The following is an 18,690-nucleotide window of genomic DNA, read 5'->3' on the forward strand; positions in this document are numbered from 1 at the left end:
TGAATTGAATTAGAAAAATATTCCACGTATTTCAAAACTTCTAAACAAAAAAATTTCCGAAAATATTTGCTTTTTTAATATTATAAAAATATTTCACAACTGACGGGAATACAAAACAATTTCCAGAAATGTTTGAAATATGAAATAACAATTTTCCCAAAAAAATTGATCTCATATTTCCTCTGTCTCATATTTTCTGGAAAAAAACTCATTTTAATAAGAAACATATATTCCAATTGCATGGAAAAAATGTCTTTCGTTATTGACAGTATCTTATACTCCCTGGAATAAGCAAAATAATAATTATTCCAGGTATTTCAAATCCTAGGAAAAGCTGCGTTTCAAGTCTTATTTAAAATATAAAATATCCAATATTTCAACTGCCTGGAAGAATATTATTAATGATCTAAATATACACAAAAAAATATTTCGGCCATTTCAAGTTTTAAATGAAATAAAAAATTTCTGTTTTCTCGAAAAAGCTAAATATATAAAAGATAATTATAAATAAATACCGTAAACCGGGGTAACTTTGGTACAGTTTTTCATGTTTTTATTAAATTATACCATATTTTACGAAATTAACACCCTTATACTTGTTAATTATAAAACTTCAAAGCATTTACCAACTATAACTTACAAAAAACAACTTCTGTTTATTGTTTAGGCTGAGATATTGGACTTAGAAAGTGTTTTAAAGTTACCCGGATTTTGAGGTAACTTTGGTACACAAATATTTTCTTTGATTATTTTGCCTGCTAAAAGCTACGTCCTAAAGATAGACGTTGCATTGAATTTACAATTTATTAAAAAAAAAGGAAATACGTAGTTTATTAGATATTTGATGTATGCAAAAGATGTAAAAGCAGAAAAAAAAACAATAAAATTTTAAAAATGAGGCCTATTTTATAATTTATTGTTTCAAAACATTGATTATACAAGATAAATAAATATATAAGCTTAGGTTTTACTAAAAAAAAAACTTTAACATTTTTATAGAAGATCCTTTATCTCAGGAACATCAAAAACTTCTCGATTTCCTCTGCGTATCGGTTTATCTATGGACTTTAGTATCTCGTCATTATGATAATAGATTTCATCTTTGCGACTTGGCCATTTCCACTGCTTTCCATATGATTCCATTACGTTTATGATGGCCCCATTTTTAAGAACCTTTATAATTTGCCCAGGGTAGTATTTGCCATCAAAAATAACCAACACGTAATTCCCGACCATTCTATTAATTTCAGAACAGGCAGTTTCTTTGCCCGTTTCTTCCTCTGCCTTAGAATCCTCTGAGAGTTCAGAACAAAAAAAGCTGTCATTGCTTTCTGCGTATATTACGGTCACAACGCTCTCATCAGTACTTGAATCCACCGAATTATTCTTTTGCCTTTTTAGCTTTTGTTTCTGCTTGTTTGCTTGCGTGATCAATGGCAAATTATCGGAGTCTTAACTATCAGAAGCTATTTCTGGAATATTAATACTATTGGGAGCTTTGGAGGTGGAGGGTTGAGGCTGAGAATAGTTAATAGGTACGGGAGAGACCGGGTTTTGTATGTCGGAGACTGTTATTCCTTTCCCAGGAGGTACTTGGAGTTTCTTCTTTCTTCGAATCCGTGATGTTGCTTGTTCACGCTTTTCATTGAGATGTTCAAGAAAACTTTGTCCCACAACCGTTTTAATTAAAGGATCGTCTGCAACAACATTACCGCACAACCTACTTAACACAACTTCCCTATTTAAAGGGTAAATGCCGCATTTTTTAAATCCTGCTTTGAGACTCTCAACACCGCGTTCTTCTAATTTTGACATAAGTGTCTTTAATAGTCCAGGAAAAGTGTCCTTCGGTATTCCATTAAAGCGGCTTCCTTCTGCGGTATTTTTCCAGGCATTAAGAATTTGCCGCCAGTTACTTTTCATTGGGCGAAAATAGGCAACATCCAAAGGCTGAAGGAGATGAGTGCTATTAGGAGGCAATGCAATGAACCTAATATTATTCAATTCGCACAATCTGATGACTTCCTGATTAAGGTGGGAGCTAAAGTTGTCCCCAATCAATATTACGACCCTCCTGTCGTTTTAATAAGGGTAGCATTAAGTTTACAAACCAATCTTGAAATATTTGGAAATCAAACCACCCACTGCTAGTACTATTGTAACGAGTATTTAAGGGGCCACCTTCTGTCCAGGTTGACCAAAGCCTTTGGGCCTTGTAGTTGACATACACGGGAGCAACCTGTCCAGCAGCATTTCCACAAATCATAAGGGAAGTACAGGCTTTTGAAGAATTTCGAATTCTTTCCGGGTATTTGGTCCCTTTCCTGGTAATTACTTTTGATCGGCCTGGATCGTCAACGAGATTTGTCTCGTCATAATTGTAAATATTAGCTGGGGGTACTCCTTCCAGCTCAGTTTGTAGATTATCAAAATATTCATTGATAATTGCGTCACTAATAGCCGCTCGAGCACGACTAATATTTTGAGAAAACCGTTGACTGAGTTCAGGCCTACTTTTAAAAATAAGCTTATCCAATCGGGTCCTGGATAGTTATCCTTAAAACATTGCACTTTTGCCTCGCTTTTCTAAATAAGACTTGACAATGGTTTTTAAGTCCTCACATGTCACTTGAAACCCAAAATTTGATAAAGCAATTAGGTGTCCAGAAAATGACTCTTCTTCCTGGTCTGTAAAAACCCTTGGTTTGCCAGGCATTTGCGCATGTTTTCCGTGAAGCTTATTCCATAACGTTTTGGAAATTTGGTATTTTTTTGCTGCATTTCGAAGATAAATTGACTTATTTTTAATCTCTTCAAGAGCTTGCTGAAGTTTCTCTTGGCTATAATTTTTGTAATTGCGTGCACCGAGGATACGCTGCTGCTGTCGAGGCATGACTTATCTGAAAAAAGAAATAAAAAACATAGAAACATACACTGCATCAACGGTGTAACTTTGGTACACTATATTTTTTAAATTTGTCCCCTACTTAGACATCTGCCGTCTAACTTTGGGACATGTACCAAAGTAACCTTCATATGTTATGATTTTTAGAACAAATTCAAATATTTCTTTTTTAATAAAAATTACAATTTTATATATGTTGTTAAAACTATCCTAGAATATGACTAGCTAACATGTACTTACCAGAAATTAAGTAGTTATGCTAGATTTGGATACACAATAGTAAGTTTACAGAAGTTTTAAAAACTGTTGACACCTGTCTACACTAACGATAAACTGCTCCCAACGGAATAAATGCAATGTTGCCAAACTTTTCAGTTTTGCAGAATATTACCTTATTTTAGACTTTAAGCACTAAAACTTAACGTATTTAAAAAAAAGTTTTTTTGAAGAAAATAATTTAAAAAAACAGCTGTTGTCCCAAAGTTACAAGCCAAGTCACAAAGTAACCCCGTTTTACGGTAAATAAAAATATATTTCTTATTTATTAGTATATAAAAGATAATTCAACTGCCTGAAATAGATTTTAAAAAACATTTTCAGGCTTTTCAGGTCCTATATGTGAAAGGAAATTTCTGCATTAATAGATATAAAAAAATAAAATAATATAATAAATAATATTATCAACTACCTGGAAGCATTTTTAACGGACAGGGGTAAATTTGAAAAATAATTTTCTAAGAATTTTAAGTCTTTTGTAAAACACGTAATTTCTATTTTTGGAAAAAGCTGCTTCTAAAAAAGAAAAGTAATTCAACTGTCTGGAATACATTTAAAAAAAATTCTGTCAGATATTTCAGGGATTATATGAAAAAGGATTTTTTTTAAGCTGCATTTCAACTGGATAGAAAAAATGTATTATGATTATCTTTAAAGGCGAGGAATAAATTTATAAATTATTTTCCAGGAATTTCAAGTCATTTTTGAAATAAATAGTTATTTCAACTGCCTGGAAAAAATTAATTAAGCCTGGAAAAGATTAAAAAACAATAATTCTTTCAGGCGTTTCGAGTTCTTTTTGAAGTAAGAAATATCATTTAATTGTCTGGAAAAATCTAAATAATAACGTGATTAATTATCGAGAATACATTAAAAAATTCTTCCAGGCATTTCAAGTCCTTTTTATTAATTGACTGGAAAAATATTAAGTAGTGACGACATGAACTACCTGAAAGTAGGTACTTTCAAATGCCTTATATAGATTGAAAAAAAAATCTTCAAGGCAATTTAAGTTTTTTTTTAAATCAGAAATATTTTTCAAATGCCTGAAAAAATCGAAATAATGGCGTCATTAACAGTTGAGAATATAGTTAAAAAAATCTTCCAGACATTTCAAGACTTATTCCAAATATTTTTAACTGCCTGGAATAGATCAAAAAATTTTTCCAGGCATATCAAGTTCTTTTGGAAATACTTGAGTGGGGTGGTGCGATAAGCACGTTGGGGAATCCCAGTATTTGTTACAAGTTGTGAAATATAAAAATGATCGCTTCTGCAGCAGGTCATGAACTACAAATAAGAAGGATCCTGCTACCTCAATGTCCTTTATTACAATTAACTTGTAAAAATTTAGAAATATTAATATTGCCCGAGAAAAGCACTTTTGGGATGCAGATTGGCCTCACTATTAGTTAGACGATATTTCAATTCGGAGATTTCTTGGCGAGGCCTTCAGTCCATCTGACCACAGTGAAGTCAAAAAACGAGGATGTAACAAATGTAGCCTATATTTCTCATCTTAAAAATATTTCCCAGCAACACTTTCAATTCAGACAAAGATTAGACGATGTAGAGAACTTTGATACCGAATGGTTCATCAAACGAGTGCGACTACTCATGTTTCATCCTGTATAGCTTCTGTCTTTCAATGAGCAATGAAGGATTTTCTAGTCTTCGAACTAAGTCCTAATCGTTTAGCGAAGGTTCAAATAATAATTCAAATAAGAATGAACGTAACAGCCGTTACATATCGTAATAGACAATTCAAGTTCTTTTTGAAATAAGAAACTTCTTCCAATTACCTGAAATAAGTGCTGTTTAAAACAAGAAATTTTTATTTTCTGGAAAAAGCTACTTTTAGGACAGACAAATATTTTAAACTACTAGCAAGGATTTTGGATGCGATTTCCTGAATATTAATCCATAATCATGTATGAAAACAACATCCGCCCTGCACGATCTGACTTGTGTCGTCTGTATAATCCCTAATTAAAGAGAGCTTTTGGCTCCACTGATAACATCCCTTACCCCTAAACCTCTCAAAAACAACCAAAAGGCACAAAATCCACTTACAATTCCTGCAGCACTTGACCTTATTTCGACATTCATCCATCCATCTCAACCACCCCCCCGAGCCTGATAAACTTTCCAGATTTGTTTACCGGTTCCACGTTCACGGGATTATCCGTCGGACATTCGTCGCAAATAAATCACACCCCAGGAGTGCGATTTCAACTGTCAATAATCCCCATTCAGACGCTATTAACATCCAAATCTGGCATAGTATATAACCTGGACAACGATAGTGGAAAAAGTCACTTTTCTGGCAACGACTGCAGAGCCATGAGCCGAATTAGTGTCTTACATTGTGTGGTGTTGCTTTCGGTTCTGTTATGTATTGGTAAGTTATTGTTTCGTTGATTATGTTGGCATAATTGTGTAAAAAAGTTACAGATCTGGCTCAAACGTTTGAACTGTCAAGTCATGGACAGAAGGAGGCATCTCCGATGTGGTTCGGCCCACGTATCGGAAGGAAGAAGAGAAATAACGGAGAAAAAGTTTATAGGAATGAAAAAGAACCTGCTTTAGGGCTGTTGGATGTTCTTAGGGATTCGCCGTTGGTTGTAGTTGCAGTCAATGAAGGTAAGTGTTGCTTTAAGGTCTTTTTGCGGGAAGGTCTGACCTTAGTCTTTCTATCCGTTTGAAAAAACGTTCAGTCTATGTCATTTGGATATAGAATAAACTTGATTGGTTGTTTTTTTTTATTAAGTTTAACACTAATAGAAATTCGTAGGAGAGTGTTTTTGTGAAAAACAACTTTTTGGTTGGAACCTTTCATGCAGACGATTTTGAATCAAAAGTTTAAAAAATGCCAATAACACTTTTTTCATTCCTTTTTAAAAAAGAAAACATATTTTTTTTTCCAAAACATATTTATAAAAACTCTATCTTTTTCTCTTAGGTACATAGATTTTTCATGAAAAACAAAATTTACTTCATTTCCTTAATTGAGCACAATCCACATACCATAAGCCTGTATAAATTCTCAAAATTCATTACAGAATATTTCGACAATACTCTTCACATTTATTACACATTAATTATCACATTTATAAAATTTCATGTCCTAAGCATGCTAATAAGATGAATAATTACATTTTTGTACGTTATTACCAAAATTATCGTTTATCCAATTAACCACAGGCATATTTTTAATTATTTTCATAACTATCCCATTGGGTATATACAGGGTGATTCATTAATATTGCACGAAAATGAAATGCCGGTTTTTTTGGGTTAAATTATGACGAAAAGTTCCTATAAACATATGTCCGAAAGTGCTTCGTTTCCGAGATACAGGGTGTTCAAATTTTCTTAAAAAATAGATTTTTTATTAATATCTAAGAAATGCCTTTGCTGTTTGCAATGTCATTCACACCATTTCTGGATATCTTAATGATGTATCTTTTTGACATATGACAGTTGATTTGTTATTCCAGGGACGTGCCCACGGGGTAAGCGGGTTAGGTTTTTTGTACAAAAAATAGCACCTAGTAGATTTTTTGAACCTCCTGTATATTTTTTGGATGACGCAACTAAAGATGGAATTGTTTCAACTCTTGGGTGTTTTTCGTATCTCCCTCCGTTTTCGATAAAAAAATTAGTTTAATGCAAACGTTTGAAAAAACTTGAATAAACATAATAAAATGCCTACTTATCGATTTACAGGGTGAAGAATAGTAAATACGGTAATTTGGAATTTTGACATGACATTAACTGTACTACCTGTTGAAAAATAGTTTTAATTAAACTTAGGTACATTAATTAAATTCTTAGAATAAACATTAGTAAATTGATGAAGGTAATGAAAAGCTATGGACTAAGAAACGTACGCTATAAGAGTTGTTTAAAATGAGTTCCTCCAACTGCAATGCATGCGTCTGTCCTGCGACGCATTGACTGGCGAACACGTTCAAAGATCCCTGGCGTGTTTCGAATAATATCGCAATTTGCAATAATACGATTTCTTAATTCTTCAACATTTTCGATGGGGGTGGTATAAACTAATTGCTTGAGGTGGCCCCAGAGGAAAAAGTCTATTGGATTTAGATCGGGAGATCGCGCAGGCCAGGGTTGTATACCTCCACGACCTATCCAACGATTGGGATATACTCTATCTAAATACTGTCGAGCAATTAAGCTGAAATGCGCCGGAGCGCCATCATGCATGAAAAACATTTGGTACCTTAAGTCAAGCGGGACGTTTTCTAATAGTGTTGGCAACTCCTCTTGAAGAAAACGCCGATACACTTCTCCACTTAACCTTTGTTGCAAAAAGAAAGGACCAATTAAGTGGTCTTCAATGATTCCAACCCAAACATTCAGTGAAAATTGGTGTTGATGGCGACTTTCACTTATTCCATGTGGATTTTCATCTGCCCAAATGTGATTATTATGGAAATTCATTATCGAATTCCTGGAGAAATTAGCTTCGTCCGTGAAAAGTATTTTTGATAAAAAAGGAGGATTTTCTACAATGTTTTGTTGTAACCATCGACAGAAAGCCACTCTATGAGGATAGTCGTCTGGCAAAAGTGCTTGTACCCGCTGGATGTGATACGGGTACAAAAGCTGATTTTTCAGTATTCTAAACACTGTTGGCTGACTAGTGTTTAAAGTGGCAGCAATCTGTCTTGTACTCGTTGAAGGATTATCCTCGATTTCGTGGAGCACTGCTTCTTCAGCTTCTGCGGTTGCAACTGTGCGGGGTCGTCCATTGTCGACTGTAAGTTTTTTAAAACTTCCACTTTCTCTGAGACGTTGATGGAGGCGAGTAAACATTTGACTATAAGGAAGTACTCGGTTAGGGTATTTGTCCGCGTAAATACGCCTCGCTGCTTGTGAATTACCATTAGCAAGACCATACACAAAGTGCATATCGCACATTTCACTATAAGTGTACTCCATTTTAGACAAAAATGAGGAAATTGTCTACTTGACAGGAAAAAAACAACACCTTATCACTGAGCCACACCTAGTAATGTTAAATGAACTGGTATTTTATTTATTGCATTTTCAAAGCAACGAAAAGAATGCGACAAAAACTAAAACGATAATAGTATTTACTAAATTTTGTTTAATACGTATTTACAATTTCAACATTCCGCAGTATTTTTTAGATCAGCAGTTGTTAATGCTGTACTTGATATTCGACACTATGAATAGGTAAGTATTACATTTTAGGAAGAAAATTATTTCTTTGCTTTCGCGTGATTTAAAAGCATTTACTTGTATTTTTACAGAGGGATGCAAAAAAGCAATTCTTAATTTTTTTATCGAAAACGGAGGGAGATACGAAAAACACCCAAGAGTTGAAACAATTCCATCTTTAGTTGCGTCATCCAAAAAATGTACAGGAGGTTCAAAAAATCTACTAGGTGCTATTTTTTGTACAAAAAACCTAACCCGCTTACCCCGTGGGCACGTCCCTGGAATAACAAATCAACTGTCATATGTCAAAAAGATACATCATTAAGATATCCAGAAATGGTGTGAATGACATTGCAAACAGCAAAGGCATTTCTTAGATATTAATAAAAAATCGATTTTTTAAGAAAATTTGAACACCCTGTATCTCGGAAACGAAGCACTTTCGGACATATGTTTATAGGAACTTTTCGTCATAATTTAACCCAAAAAAACCGGCATTTCATTTTCGTGCAATATTAATGAATCACCCTGTATTGGGGTTCATAACATTCCCAATATATACTTGTATAATTCAAGAACAATAATGGCATATTCTTTTCACGTCACACTATCTCATTTATATAAAGCATTATATTTAAAAGCATACATTTTTAATATTAATTTCTGAAAAGCACTGTTGAAATCTGTTTCTATAACCTCTATAGCATGTAAAAGTGGAACTGCGATTTGCCACAGACACCTTCTGGTGATATTCTAAAGATATTTATCAATGAATATACTTATAACATGTTTTTTTAGCAAATAAGCAACACAACTTCACCCCAAGATTAGGAAGGGAATCTGGAGAGAACTCTCCGAACTGGATCGAGGATATCGAAGTTGACTCGGATGCTATCGTAAGACCGTCCAACCCCTTCGCCCCCAGGTTGGGGCGTACGAGTTACAACACGTTTTCGCCAAGGTTGGGTAGAGAAAGTGAGGTTAACGTCCCGCTAAAGTAACGACCCAAGTACCGCGAAAGTACCATTGAATATTTTGAATAATTTAAGGTGAAAAATGTATTTTTTAAGGATAAGATTTTGAATAAACCTTTGATGATGAGTTAAGAGTTTCAGTTTATTTTGACCATAAAAGTTTTCAGGGTGGTAACATGGACATATACGAGGGTGGTCCCAGAAGTACCCGACCCAAGAAAGAAAACACGAAAATTTTGGAAAAAATGCATTTATTTTTCAACATAATCTCCTTTCAGCTCTATACACTTTTCACAGCAATGTTTTATAAGTTCGATACCCTTTTTATAATAAGAACTGTCTTGCGCCTCGAAATAGCCATTAACCGCAGACATCACTTTTTCATCGTTGGAAAATCTTTGACCACTGAGCCATTTTTTTAAGTTTGGAAACAGAAAATAATCTGAGGGGGCTAAATTTGGCGAATAGGGTGCATGAGGTAGCAATTCAAACTTTAATTCGTTAATTTTGACCATTGCAATAACGGATTTGTGAGCTGGTGCATTGTCTTGATGAAACAACACTTTCTTCTTGACCAAATGCGGCCGTTTTTGCTTGATTTCTTCGCTCAAACGTTGCAATAAGTTCGCATAATACTCGCCGTTGATAGTTTTACCTTTTTCAAGATAGATAATGAAAATTATCCCTCGCCCATCCCAAAAAACCGACGTCATGACCTTGCCTGCAGATGAAACGGTTTTCGCTTTCTTTGGAGCTGGTTCTCCCTTTTGAGTCCATTATTTTGATTGTTCTTTTGTCTCAGGTGTAAAGTGATGGACCCATGTTTCATCCATGGTTAAGAAACGACGCAAAAATTCTGCTTTGTTGCTATTAAATTTCGCTAAACACTCAATTGAAACATCTTCACGACACTGTTTTTGCTCGAGTGTGAGCAAACGCGGCAGCCATCTTGCATACAGCTTTCTCATGTCAACATTTTCAGTTAATATGCGATGTACCGCACTTTTTGAAATGTTTACTATGTCCGCTAGCTCGCGCACTTTCACTCGACGATCATCCAGTACTGCTTTGTGAATTTTCTTTAAAATTTCTGGAGTCGTCAGCTCATTTGGTCGACCATTGCGATGCTCGTCTTGGCAGCTCGTACGGCCTCGTTTAAACTCTGCTACCCAATATTTTACTGTTGTTAACGAAGGAGCAGACTCACCCAGAGTAGAATCCAGTTCAGCTTTTATATTGGTTGTGCTGAGGCCTTTCAAATAAAAGTATTGTATCACGTAACGATGACTAATTTTCTCCATTTGCACAAATTCACTGAAAACGTTCACTATTGATGGCTGCCAAACAAATACTAAAGAACGTGGCGTCTTCAAACATGAAACATATACTTTATAGATTGTATACTTTCTAATACAGTGATATTTTTCAAACTACTACCGACATCTCTAGGTCTTTTGCTGAAGAGTTTTAAGTACGGTCCAGATGCATCATAATTTGTAAAAAGGTGTAAAGAAGATAAGAACGGTAGGGTCTATAGTGGGATTTTTTCAAACATATTTTGAGTTGGTTGATACTCCTAAGATTTTCAAGTATTTAAAAATTCGTATAAATATTAACAAGAAATTTAAAATTTTCAGCATATAACTGACTGAGAATGATTTAAAGTTAAAACTCGCAAAAAACAGCCAATAACTTCATTCTTTTTTGTTCATTGAAAAAATATTAAATTACTTTAATGCCTCAACGGATTATTCATTGCAAAAGTTAAAAAAAATTAATTCCTGATATATTTCGAGAAAATCGACTGCTTTTAATTGCATAATTTTCTCCCATTGTATGGAAATTAAAGTAAAAAATGCCAATAACTTCTTTCTGATTTGTTTGTAGGGAAAAATCTGTAAATTACTTTTTGTCTCATACTCAAAAAGAGCATCTAATGAAAAATGTAAAAATTCCTATATAGGTTCAAGAAACTGCCTATTTTGGATTAAAATTTTCGCCCACTGTGATGGATATATCAATATGAAATATCATCAAAATTGTGGTTTATAAGTATAGTTTTTGCCATTTCGAACAACTTTTATTGACATCATTAGTCTCTCATAAAAAAATTAAAACAATTTTTTTTTCAGCGAACTTTTTGGTCAAAATTAAAAAATTCTTATAACCAATTGCAAAAATAAAAAAATACGAAAATTCCAATAAAATTTCAATAAATTGCCTATTTTGGTATACAGAGGTTTATCAGGATTTTCTCCCATCGTATGGGAAATAAAATCAACATTTCTTTTTCCACATATTGTCCTCATTATTCCAAGCAACTTTTATTAAAACCATTTGTCTCTTAGATCTATAGATTTTTGCTATAAAAATGTTTGAACAAAAATTCCCAATGACTTCTTTCTTATTTGTTTCTGGAGAAAATGTGTAAAATGCTTTTCTTTTTGTGCTTAAAAAGAGCATCTATTGGAAAAATAAAAATTGTGAAAACTCCTACACAATTCTAATAATTTGCCAATTTTGGTGTAGAGGTTTATCAGAATTTTCTCCCACTGTATGGCAAATAAAATCGAAAGTATAGATTTAGCTCTTTATTTCAAACAAGCCTTTTTTTTTAAACCATTTAAATCTTAGATCCATAGATTTTTCTTAAAAAAAAATAAATTATTATTTAATTTTCTTTCAAGAATTTCAAAGTAATTTTTGGCTAAAATCCACGAAATTCCCAATAAATTCTTTCTAGTTTGTTTTTGGAAAAAATTTATAAACTGTTTTTTTCAATCAAAATACTTTATTGTCAGAAAATTTACATCTTATCGACAAAGCTAAAGGAAAAAAAAATACAAATATAAACAAATAAACATAAAAAAATACTCAGACAAAATACACAGAAAGTAAATGGGTATACATAACAAAACAAAAATGCTGTACAAATTATCAAATTGTACAATTTGGTCGAAATACATAAATAAAATAATTTTTATATACAAATATACACACAATTATATGTATAAAATTGTCAAAAACCTTAGTCTCAAAAAAAAAAAGCAGGCGAACATTTTGCAAATAATAGTCTACTGAATATAGGGCTTTTTGCAGTAGTAAAGATTTTAGGGCATTGCGAAAACAACTAAAAGTAGACATCGATTTTATAACGGAAGGCAGATGGTTGTGCATTTTTATTGCTGCATAAAGTATAAAGTTCTTTACTAATTCCGACCGTGGAATTGACAGATGAAGATTATGATCAACGTTCCTTAGTGAATAGCTGTGGGATGGTCTTTCTGGAATCTGCGACACATCTTTGCGGATAAGGCAAATAGATTCAAATATAAATAACGAGGGAAGAGTAATGATCTTATATTTTATAAAATTTACTTGGCAGTGAGCTCTACTATGAAGTCCTAATAAGTAGCGAAGCGCTCTCTTTTGAAGTTTAAATATACGCTCAAATTGGGTCTTGCAGCATGTACCCCAGAATGGAAGGGCGTAACGAAGATGTGACTCAAAAAGAGCATAATAAACTCTTTTGGTCGTGAAAAAGCCTAATTCTCTTGAGATTGATCTTATGGCAAAACATGCTGAGCTTAGTTTTTTAGATAACGTATCTATGTGCAAATCCCATTTCAAAGAGCCGTCCACAACAAGACCCAAGAACTTGACAGACTCAACAACTTCCAAACTGGTATTGTTTCGAATAAATGGAGGAATGGTCGTTTTATATGATAAGAATTTAGTTTTTGAGAGATTTAGGCATAAAAGATCGCACCACGATTTAATGAAGACCAAGTCGTTGGAAATTGTTGTATGTAGTGCCACTGCACTCGGATTACTCCAAGTGAAGCTACTATCATCAGCAAAAAGACAGATTTTTTCGCTTATGTTCAAGCTGGCCAGGTCATTTATTTATAACAGCAGAAAGAGCATAGGACCCAAAACGGAACCTTGAGGTACCCCACATTCAATTGGTTTACAAGAAGATCTTGACGTATCGACCTTTACAAGTTGACTTCTGTTGCACAAATATGACTTAAACCATTGAAGGGATATACCTCTGAATCCATAGTGCTGCAATTTGTTTATTAAAATAATGTGGTTTACGCAATCGAAAGCCTTCGAAAAGTCACAGAAAATTGTTGCTGTTAAGTAATTTTTGTTGATATTTGAATAAACGCTGTTAAGTAGGGAGAACATAGCATCGTTGGTGCATTTTTTGCTCAGAAATCCAAACTGATAAGGGGTTAAGATATTATATTTAAACAAAAATGACAAAAACCTTTTTATTCTTGGCCAGAGAGTTAATTTATTGCAAAAATAAAAAATATGAAAATTCCCATGCCAATCCAAGAAATAGCCTATTTTGATTTAGAAGTTTTTCAAGTTTTTCTTTCACTGTATGAGAAATAAAATCAAAATTTATTTTTCTGGACTTAGTCCTCATTATTCTAAACAATTTTTATATATAGCATTTGTCTCTTAGATCCATAAGTTTTTTATAAAAAAATTAAAGTTGATTTTTTTGTAAAGAATTCCTAAAACTTATTGGCCAAAAGCCAAAGATTCCCAATAACTTGTTTCTGGTTCGTTTTTGGAAGAAATGTGTAAAATGGTTTTCTGTTCCTGTTTATTGAGAGTATCCATTCAAAAAATAAAAAATACAAAAATTCCCATAGAATTTGAAAAAATTGCCTATTATTGTGTAGGGGTATCAGCATTTTCTCCCACTGTATGGAAAATTTGTATTTTTTTTAGGTATAGCTCTTGTTCCAACAACTTTTAATAAACACATTTATTTTTAGAATAATAAAATGCTTTTTTTTTAGCACGAATTATGGAAAATTTATAGAAAATTTCACAATTCACTTAGATGTTCAAACAACCCTTTAAATGCCTGTAGAATCAGTGTCGTAAAAAACAAATAATCACTTTTGCGATAAAAGGGGACGCAAATATTCTTTTATCACTTGTGGGAGATGAATGGCACCCGAGGACAAAATCACTGATAAATGAATTAAATTAATGAAAATGTCTTTTTCAGTAGGTCATTAAATCACTGCTGAGATAAACGAGTTTTTTTTGTATCCAAGGAGAAAAAAGGAAAAATATTATTGACACGTCTATGAACCTTTAAAATCAGTGACAAAATAAATGTCAATGAACATTGAAACACATGAATTGTTCAATGATTGACTCTGATTCCTGAAGAATTTTTCTATAGGAATAAATAATAGGAACAGGGTCATGTAGAGGAAACTCGACCCAATTTTTGGGGGTGGTTCTGGAGGCTACAGAGTATAATAATTTCCCTCCTAAGACCGTCAAAATATTAATTTATTAGCAAAAAGTTTGTCCTTCGTCTCAAACCAAAAAATTCCAATGCAAATGCTCTTGTTTACCGCAAAGTAAATATTCTTCGACCGCAAACGACTTGGTCAAACAAAAACAATAAAACCCCGCAATAACGTTTGACCGTTGGCTGAAATCACGTACGCAAACAAAACGAAGAAAAATAACGAGGATGAATGAGTAGTATGAGTATTCAGTATAACCGCGGGCGATCTTCTAAAAATATACCGGCTACATCCCTGGGACCTATAAAAGACACCTACGGCACCACTGAAGAAGGTAGACGCGAGTTCCAAGTGGCAAACGACGCATAAGGTGGAGGTTATTGGAAGTTCAGTTCTGCAAATATGATCAAAGTAAGTTGTAATTTAATTATTTTGTTAAACAGTTGTACAGACTTCAAGCAGTGAGACGTTGAAAGTGCTGGAAAGGCTAGAATGAGCATTGGCGTGGAAATATTGGCAGTTTGTTTGTTTGAAACATCTCTGATTCAATGATGCCAAGTGCTTATGTAGAAATCTTAAAAAAACACACTTTATAATATCATAATAGTTTTCCTCTTAAATATGAATATTTTTTTATACTATATAAAGAATTGAAAGAAGTCGTCCATTTTCTCAAAGAGACCTAGATTTAATAATCTGAAGGGAACTACACAAATGCTCGGTCTCAAAAGTGAGACTTTGTGTAGTTCCCTTCAGACTATATAAAGAAATCAATATTCAAAGTTAAATGAATGTAGATAACGTCTATTAGAGAAAAAGAAGAGGGAAGTAAGTGGCTTTGTTGCTCGTACAAATTAATCAAACCAGATGTATTCAAAGCAATTTATTTTTAAAAGCTTAGCAGAGCGCTTTCGGCGTCTGAGCCATCATCAGTGCTAACTGAAAATGAGTTGGGTGTTATATGCGTAAAAAACATTGTAGGTAAAGGTACATATATGAACTGTACTCACTTGACAGTTAAGTCCAGAAGTTTTCCAATGGTGGGAACACATCTGATAGTATCAAAATTATTCTAAGGAACGTATTACATTTAAAAATACTTAAGACTGTACAGAACACTAAACAGGACGAACAGTATTCAAAAAGGGGTTTACGTTAGTGTCACGAAAGTGCTCTGCTATGCTTTTAAAAATAAATTGCTTTGAATACATCTGGTTTGATTAATTTGTATTAGAGAAAAAGGCAACAACATGGCAACGCCGCTCGATCGCATTGTTAATTCCACCGACGCAAGTAATCTTTACCAGTGACGTTGTTAAATAATATTTACACGATAAATATTTATTAATAATAGATTATGCCTTAAAATATAAATAATATTATCGTTTTTGAATTTTTTTAACGTACTTCATTGGAGTAAAGGTACTTATCTAATAAAAAGCATTTTTATGGTAATTAAATATTTTATAATTATTAAAGATTTCTTAATAAGTTTTTTTAATTCTACGTTTATGACGACGGTTGTCCCTTGATATGTTGTGATGATAACAATATCGATATTTACTTGTGAAAAGTGAAAACTCTTTTATTTTTAATCTAACATCGATAAGTTAAATTAACATTATTATATGTGTTGATATTTAGCTGAAAATTTCTTCTTTTGAAAATGCGTGTAAACTTGACAACATAGAATCAATATTTTGTAAACAAAACAACCCCCTTGCCCCTGTGCACATGTTGAATTCAAACAAGGTCGTTGTTTACTAATTCTAGTAGCCTTTCTAAGGCGACACCTATCCGTGATAAGGGTAATTTTTAACTCACTTTTATAGTAAAACGTAAATATGATACGGTAACATGTTGATATATATTTCTTTTATACAGGAAATCCTAATCGTTCTGGCAGCCCTTCTAACGCTATATGCCGCAGAAGAACTAAAAACACCGGAAGAACCCCCTGCACCCGCTCCACTTCCGGTCCAAACCCTGGAAGAAACCCCTGCTGATGCACCAACCGCTGGTGAAGATCTCGACCCTGCTGCTAGTGCATGGGGTGGTTGGGGTGGAAGAGGGTAACAACCGCCCCCTTATAAAAAATATTTTCCATTTTTTCGATTTTATTGTTTTATAGATATGGAGGCGGTAGAGGCTACGGAGGCGGATGGGGATACGGTGGAGGCTGGAACAGAGGCTGGGGAGGCGGCTATGGCGGTTATAGAGGCGGATGGGGAGGTGGATGGGGAGGCCGTGGAGGCTATTGGGGATAATGTGCTGTCACTCATAACTTTATAAGTAAAAACATTTTTTTATGTAGATTTGTTGCTGTTTTATTCATGTGTTCCTCAAAGTCTTTTCTTTCTAACCATGACACATGTGTTATGATTCAAATTAAGTGGCTCTCTTGACTCGCCATTTATCTTGATCAGATGACATGTGAACCTTTTATAAAAGTGTTGATAATTGTTTGGTAAGATCCACCCGTTGATTTGGTGATCGGCCACGCCTTCTGTTTCCTTCAGGTTTTTCCTGTACAATAAAAGCACTGCAATATGCTCACTACGCCTGATGTGTCCGAAAAATATAAGATATCGAAAGTACACGATACTGGACAAAACATAAATACGTGGGAGCATAGAACTCTCTTAACTTCTCAATGATTGGACAAATACTCAGAATTGACTCCTCAGTGCCTCCTTGAATCCTGCTTGTTTAGGGGATATCTGCCATGGAAGATAGTGTTCCAAACGAGATGGAGGAATATACAGGAAAACTTTACTGGTATGATATATCAAGGAAAGTAATCAATAGTTACCACAGTTATTGGTGTCTCCTTTTTTCAAAAGGGGAACAAATATTGATGTTCTCCAGTCATCAGTCATATTCATCCACTGATAAATTATTCTCAACCCTTTCTGTCCCATAGTCCTTAGTGCCTCGGCTACTATAGCATCAGTTCAAGGAGACCCAAGCAACACATCATGTATTATTATCGTTAAATATATATTTATTCAACGATTTTTTACGTAGTTTTTAGTTTTGGTATATTTATCCACCGTATATGGTCAAGGTATATTTATGAAATTGTAGAATATACGTATATCATATATCAGGTTATTAAATAGAATATAATAGAATAGTTTTTCACCAACACAGCCCTTACCCCCCACTCACCCCACGCATTCGCCCAGTAAGAAATTCTTTCGAAAAATCACCGTTTTTCGTCCATAATATCCAATCTAATAGCACTGTTTTCGTATTAAATATTTATTGATATACACATATATAATTATATTAAATTGAAATAAACAAACTGTATTATTAGATTAGATATTAATGACGAAACCAGCTGTTATTCATGCGCATTATTTTAGAAAACACTGAATTTTGAAAAGAATTTCTTACTGGTAAGTTAGGTAGGGTGGGTGGGCGGTTAAAGGTAAGGTTAATGAAAAACGTTTTTTTTTGCAGGAAATAATTGCCTGAGAAAAAAATGCTTTTTAAGAAATTTGTAAGTGATAAAAAAATCTATGGTTTTTGTATCTAGACTTTTCTCGTAACGTGAGAAGACCCCAGAGTAAAACGTGAAAAACCCCCAGTTCATTTCTGGAAAGCAAGGCGGTATATCGCTATGAAAATTGCAGTAGTTGTGCCATTTTTTTGTCACAAATAAGTGGAAATTCAGTTTTTTAAGGTAAGTCTTTAAGTTAAAAAAAAAAATCAGCTTTTTTCTGGTTCTGGACAACTTTTCATTATCTAGGTTGAAAAATACAGTTTTTAAATTAAAATCATTGATATATTTATCAACCATATATTGTCAAGGTATATTTATTAAAGTGTAGTGTATTATAGTATATTTATTAAAATATATGTATCATCATATACGATTCTGTTTACACAAGGGAGAAAATTTCGGAATTTAAAAAAAAATGACAAAGGAATTTATATAGCTAGTCTTTACACTCGATCACCACACCTCAAATATGTAATAAAATAACCCCGATATCACATACATGTCACTATGTAGGATACGATA

The 18,690-nt window shown here is 33.5% G+C and overlaps 2 protein-coding genes across 3 annotated transcripts; both read left to right on the forward strand.

The window, feature by feature from the left end:
- Positions 1-5,464: 5,464 nt before the first annotated feature.
- On the forward strand, positions 5,465-9,493 carry LOC126735599 (PBAN-type neuropeptides-like). Of its 2 annotated transcripts, none has more exons than XM_050439645.1 (3): positions 5,465-5,582; positions 5,636-5,824; positions 9,191-9,493. In XM_050439645.1, the coding sequence occupies exons 1-3, from the start codon at positions 5,525-5,527 to the stop codon at positions 9,391-9,393; spliced, it is 450 nt and encodes a 149-aa protein (XP_050295602.1). In that variant the 5' UTR covers positions 5,465-5,524; the 3' UTR covers positions 9,394-9,493. The 2 variants fall into 2 exon arrangements, with proteins under 2 accessions (XP_050295602.1, XP_050295600.1); XM_050439643.1 differs by having other exon boundaries at positions 5,477-5,582; positions 5,630-5,824.
- Positions 9,494-14,900: 5,407 nt separating this feature from the next.
- On the forward strand, positions 14,901-16,972 carry LOC126735309 (neuropeptide-like protein 32). Its single transcript, XM_050439257.1, has 3 exons — positions 14,901-15,068; positions 16,542-16,729; positions 16,789-16,972. Exons 1-3 carry the CDS (start codon positions 15,060-15,062, stop codon positions 16,922-16,924), a joined length of 333 nt encoding a protein of 110 aa, XP_050295214.1. The 5' UTR covers positions 14,901-15,059; the 3' UTR covers positions 16,925-16,972.
- Positions 16,973-18,690: the final 1,718 nt, after the last annotated feature.

This window comes from Anthonomus grandis, chromosome 4 (genome assembly GCF_022605725.1).
Source record: "Anthonomus grandis grandis chromosome 4, icAntGran1.3, whole genome shotgun sequence".
NCBI classification, from domain to species: Eukaryota; Metazoa; Arthropoda; class Insecta; order Coleoptera; family Curculionidae; genus Anthonomus; species Anthonomus grandis.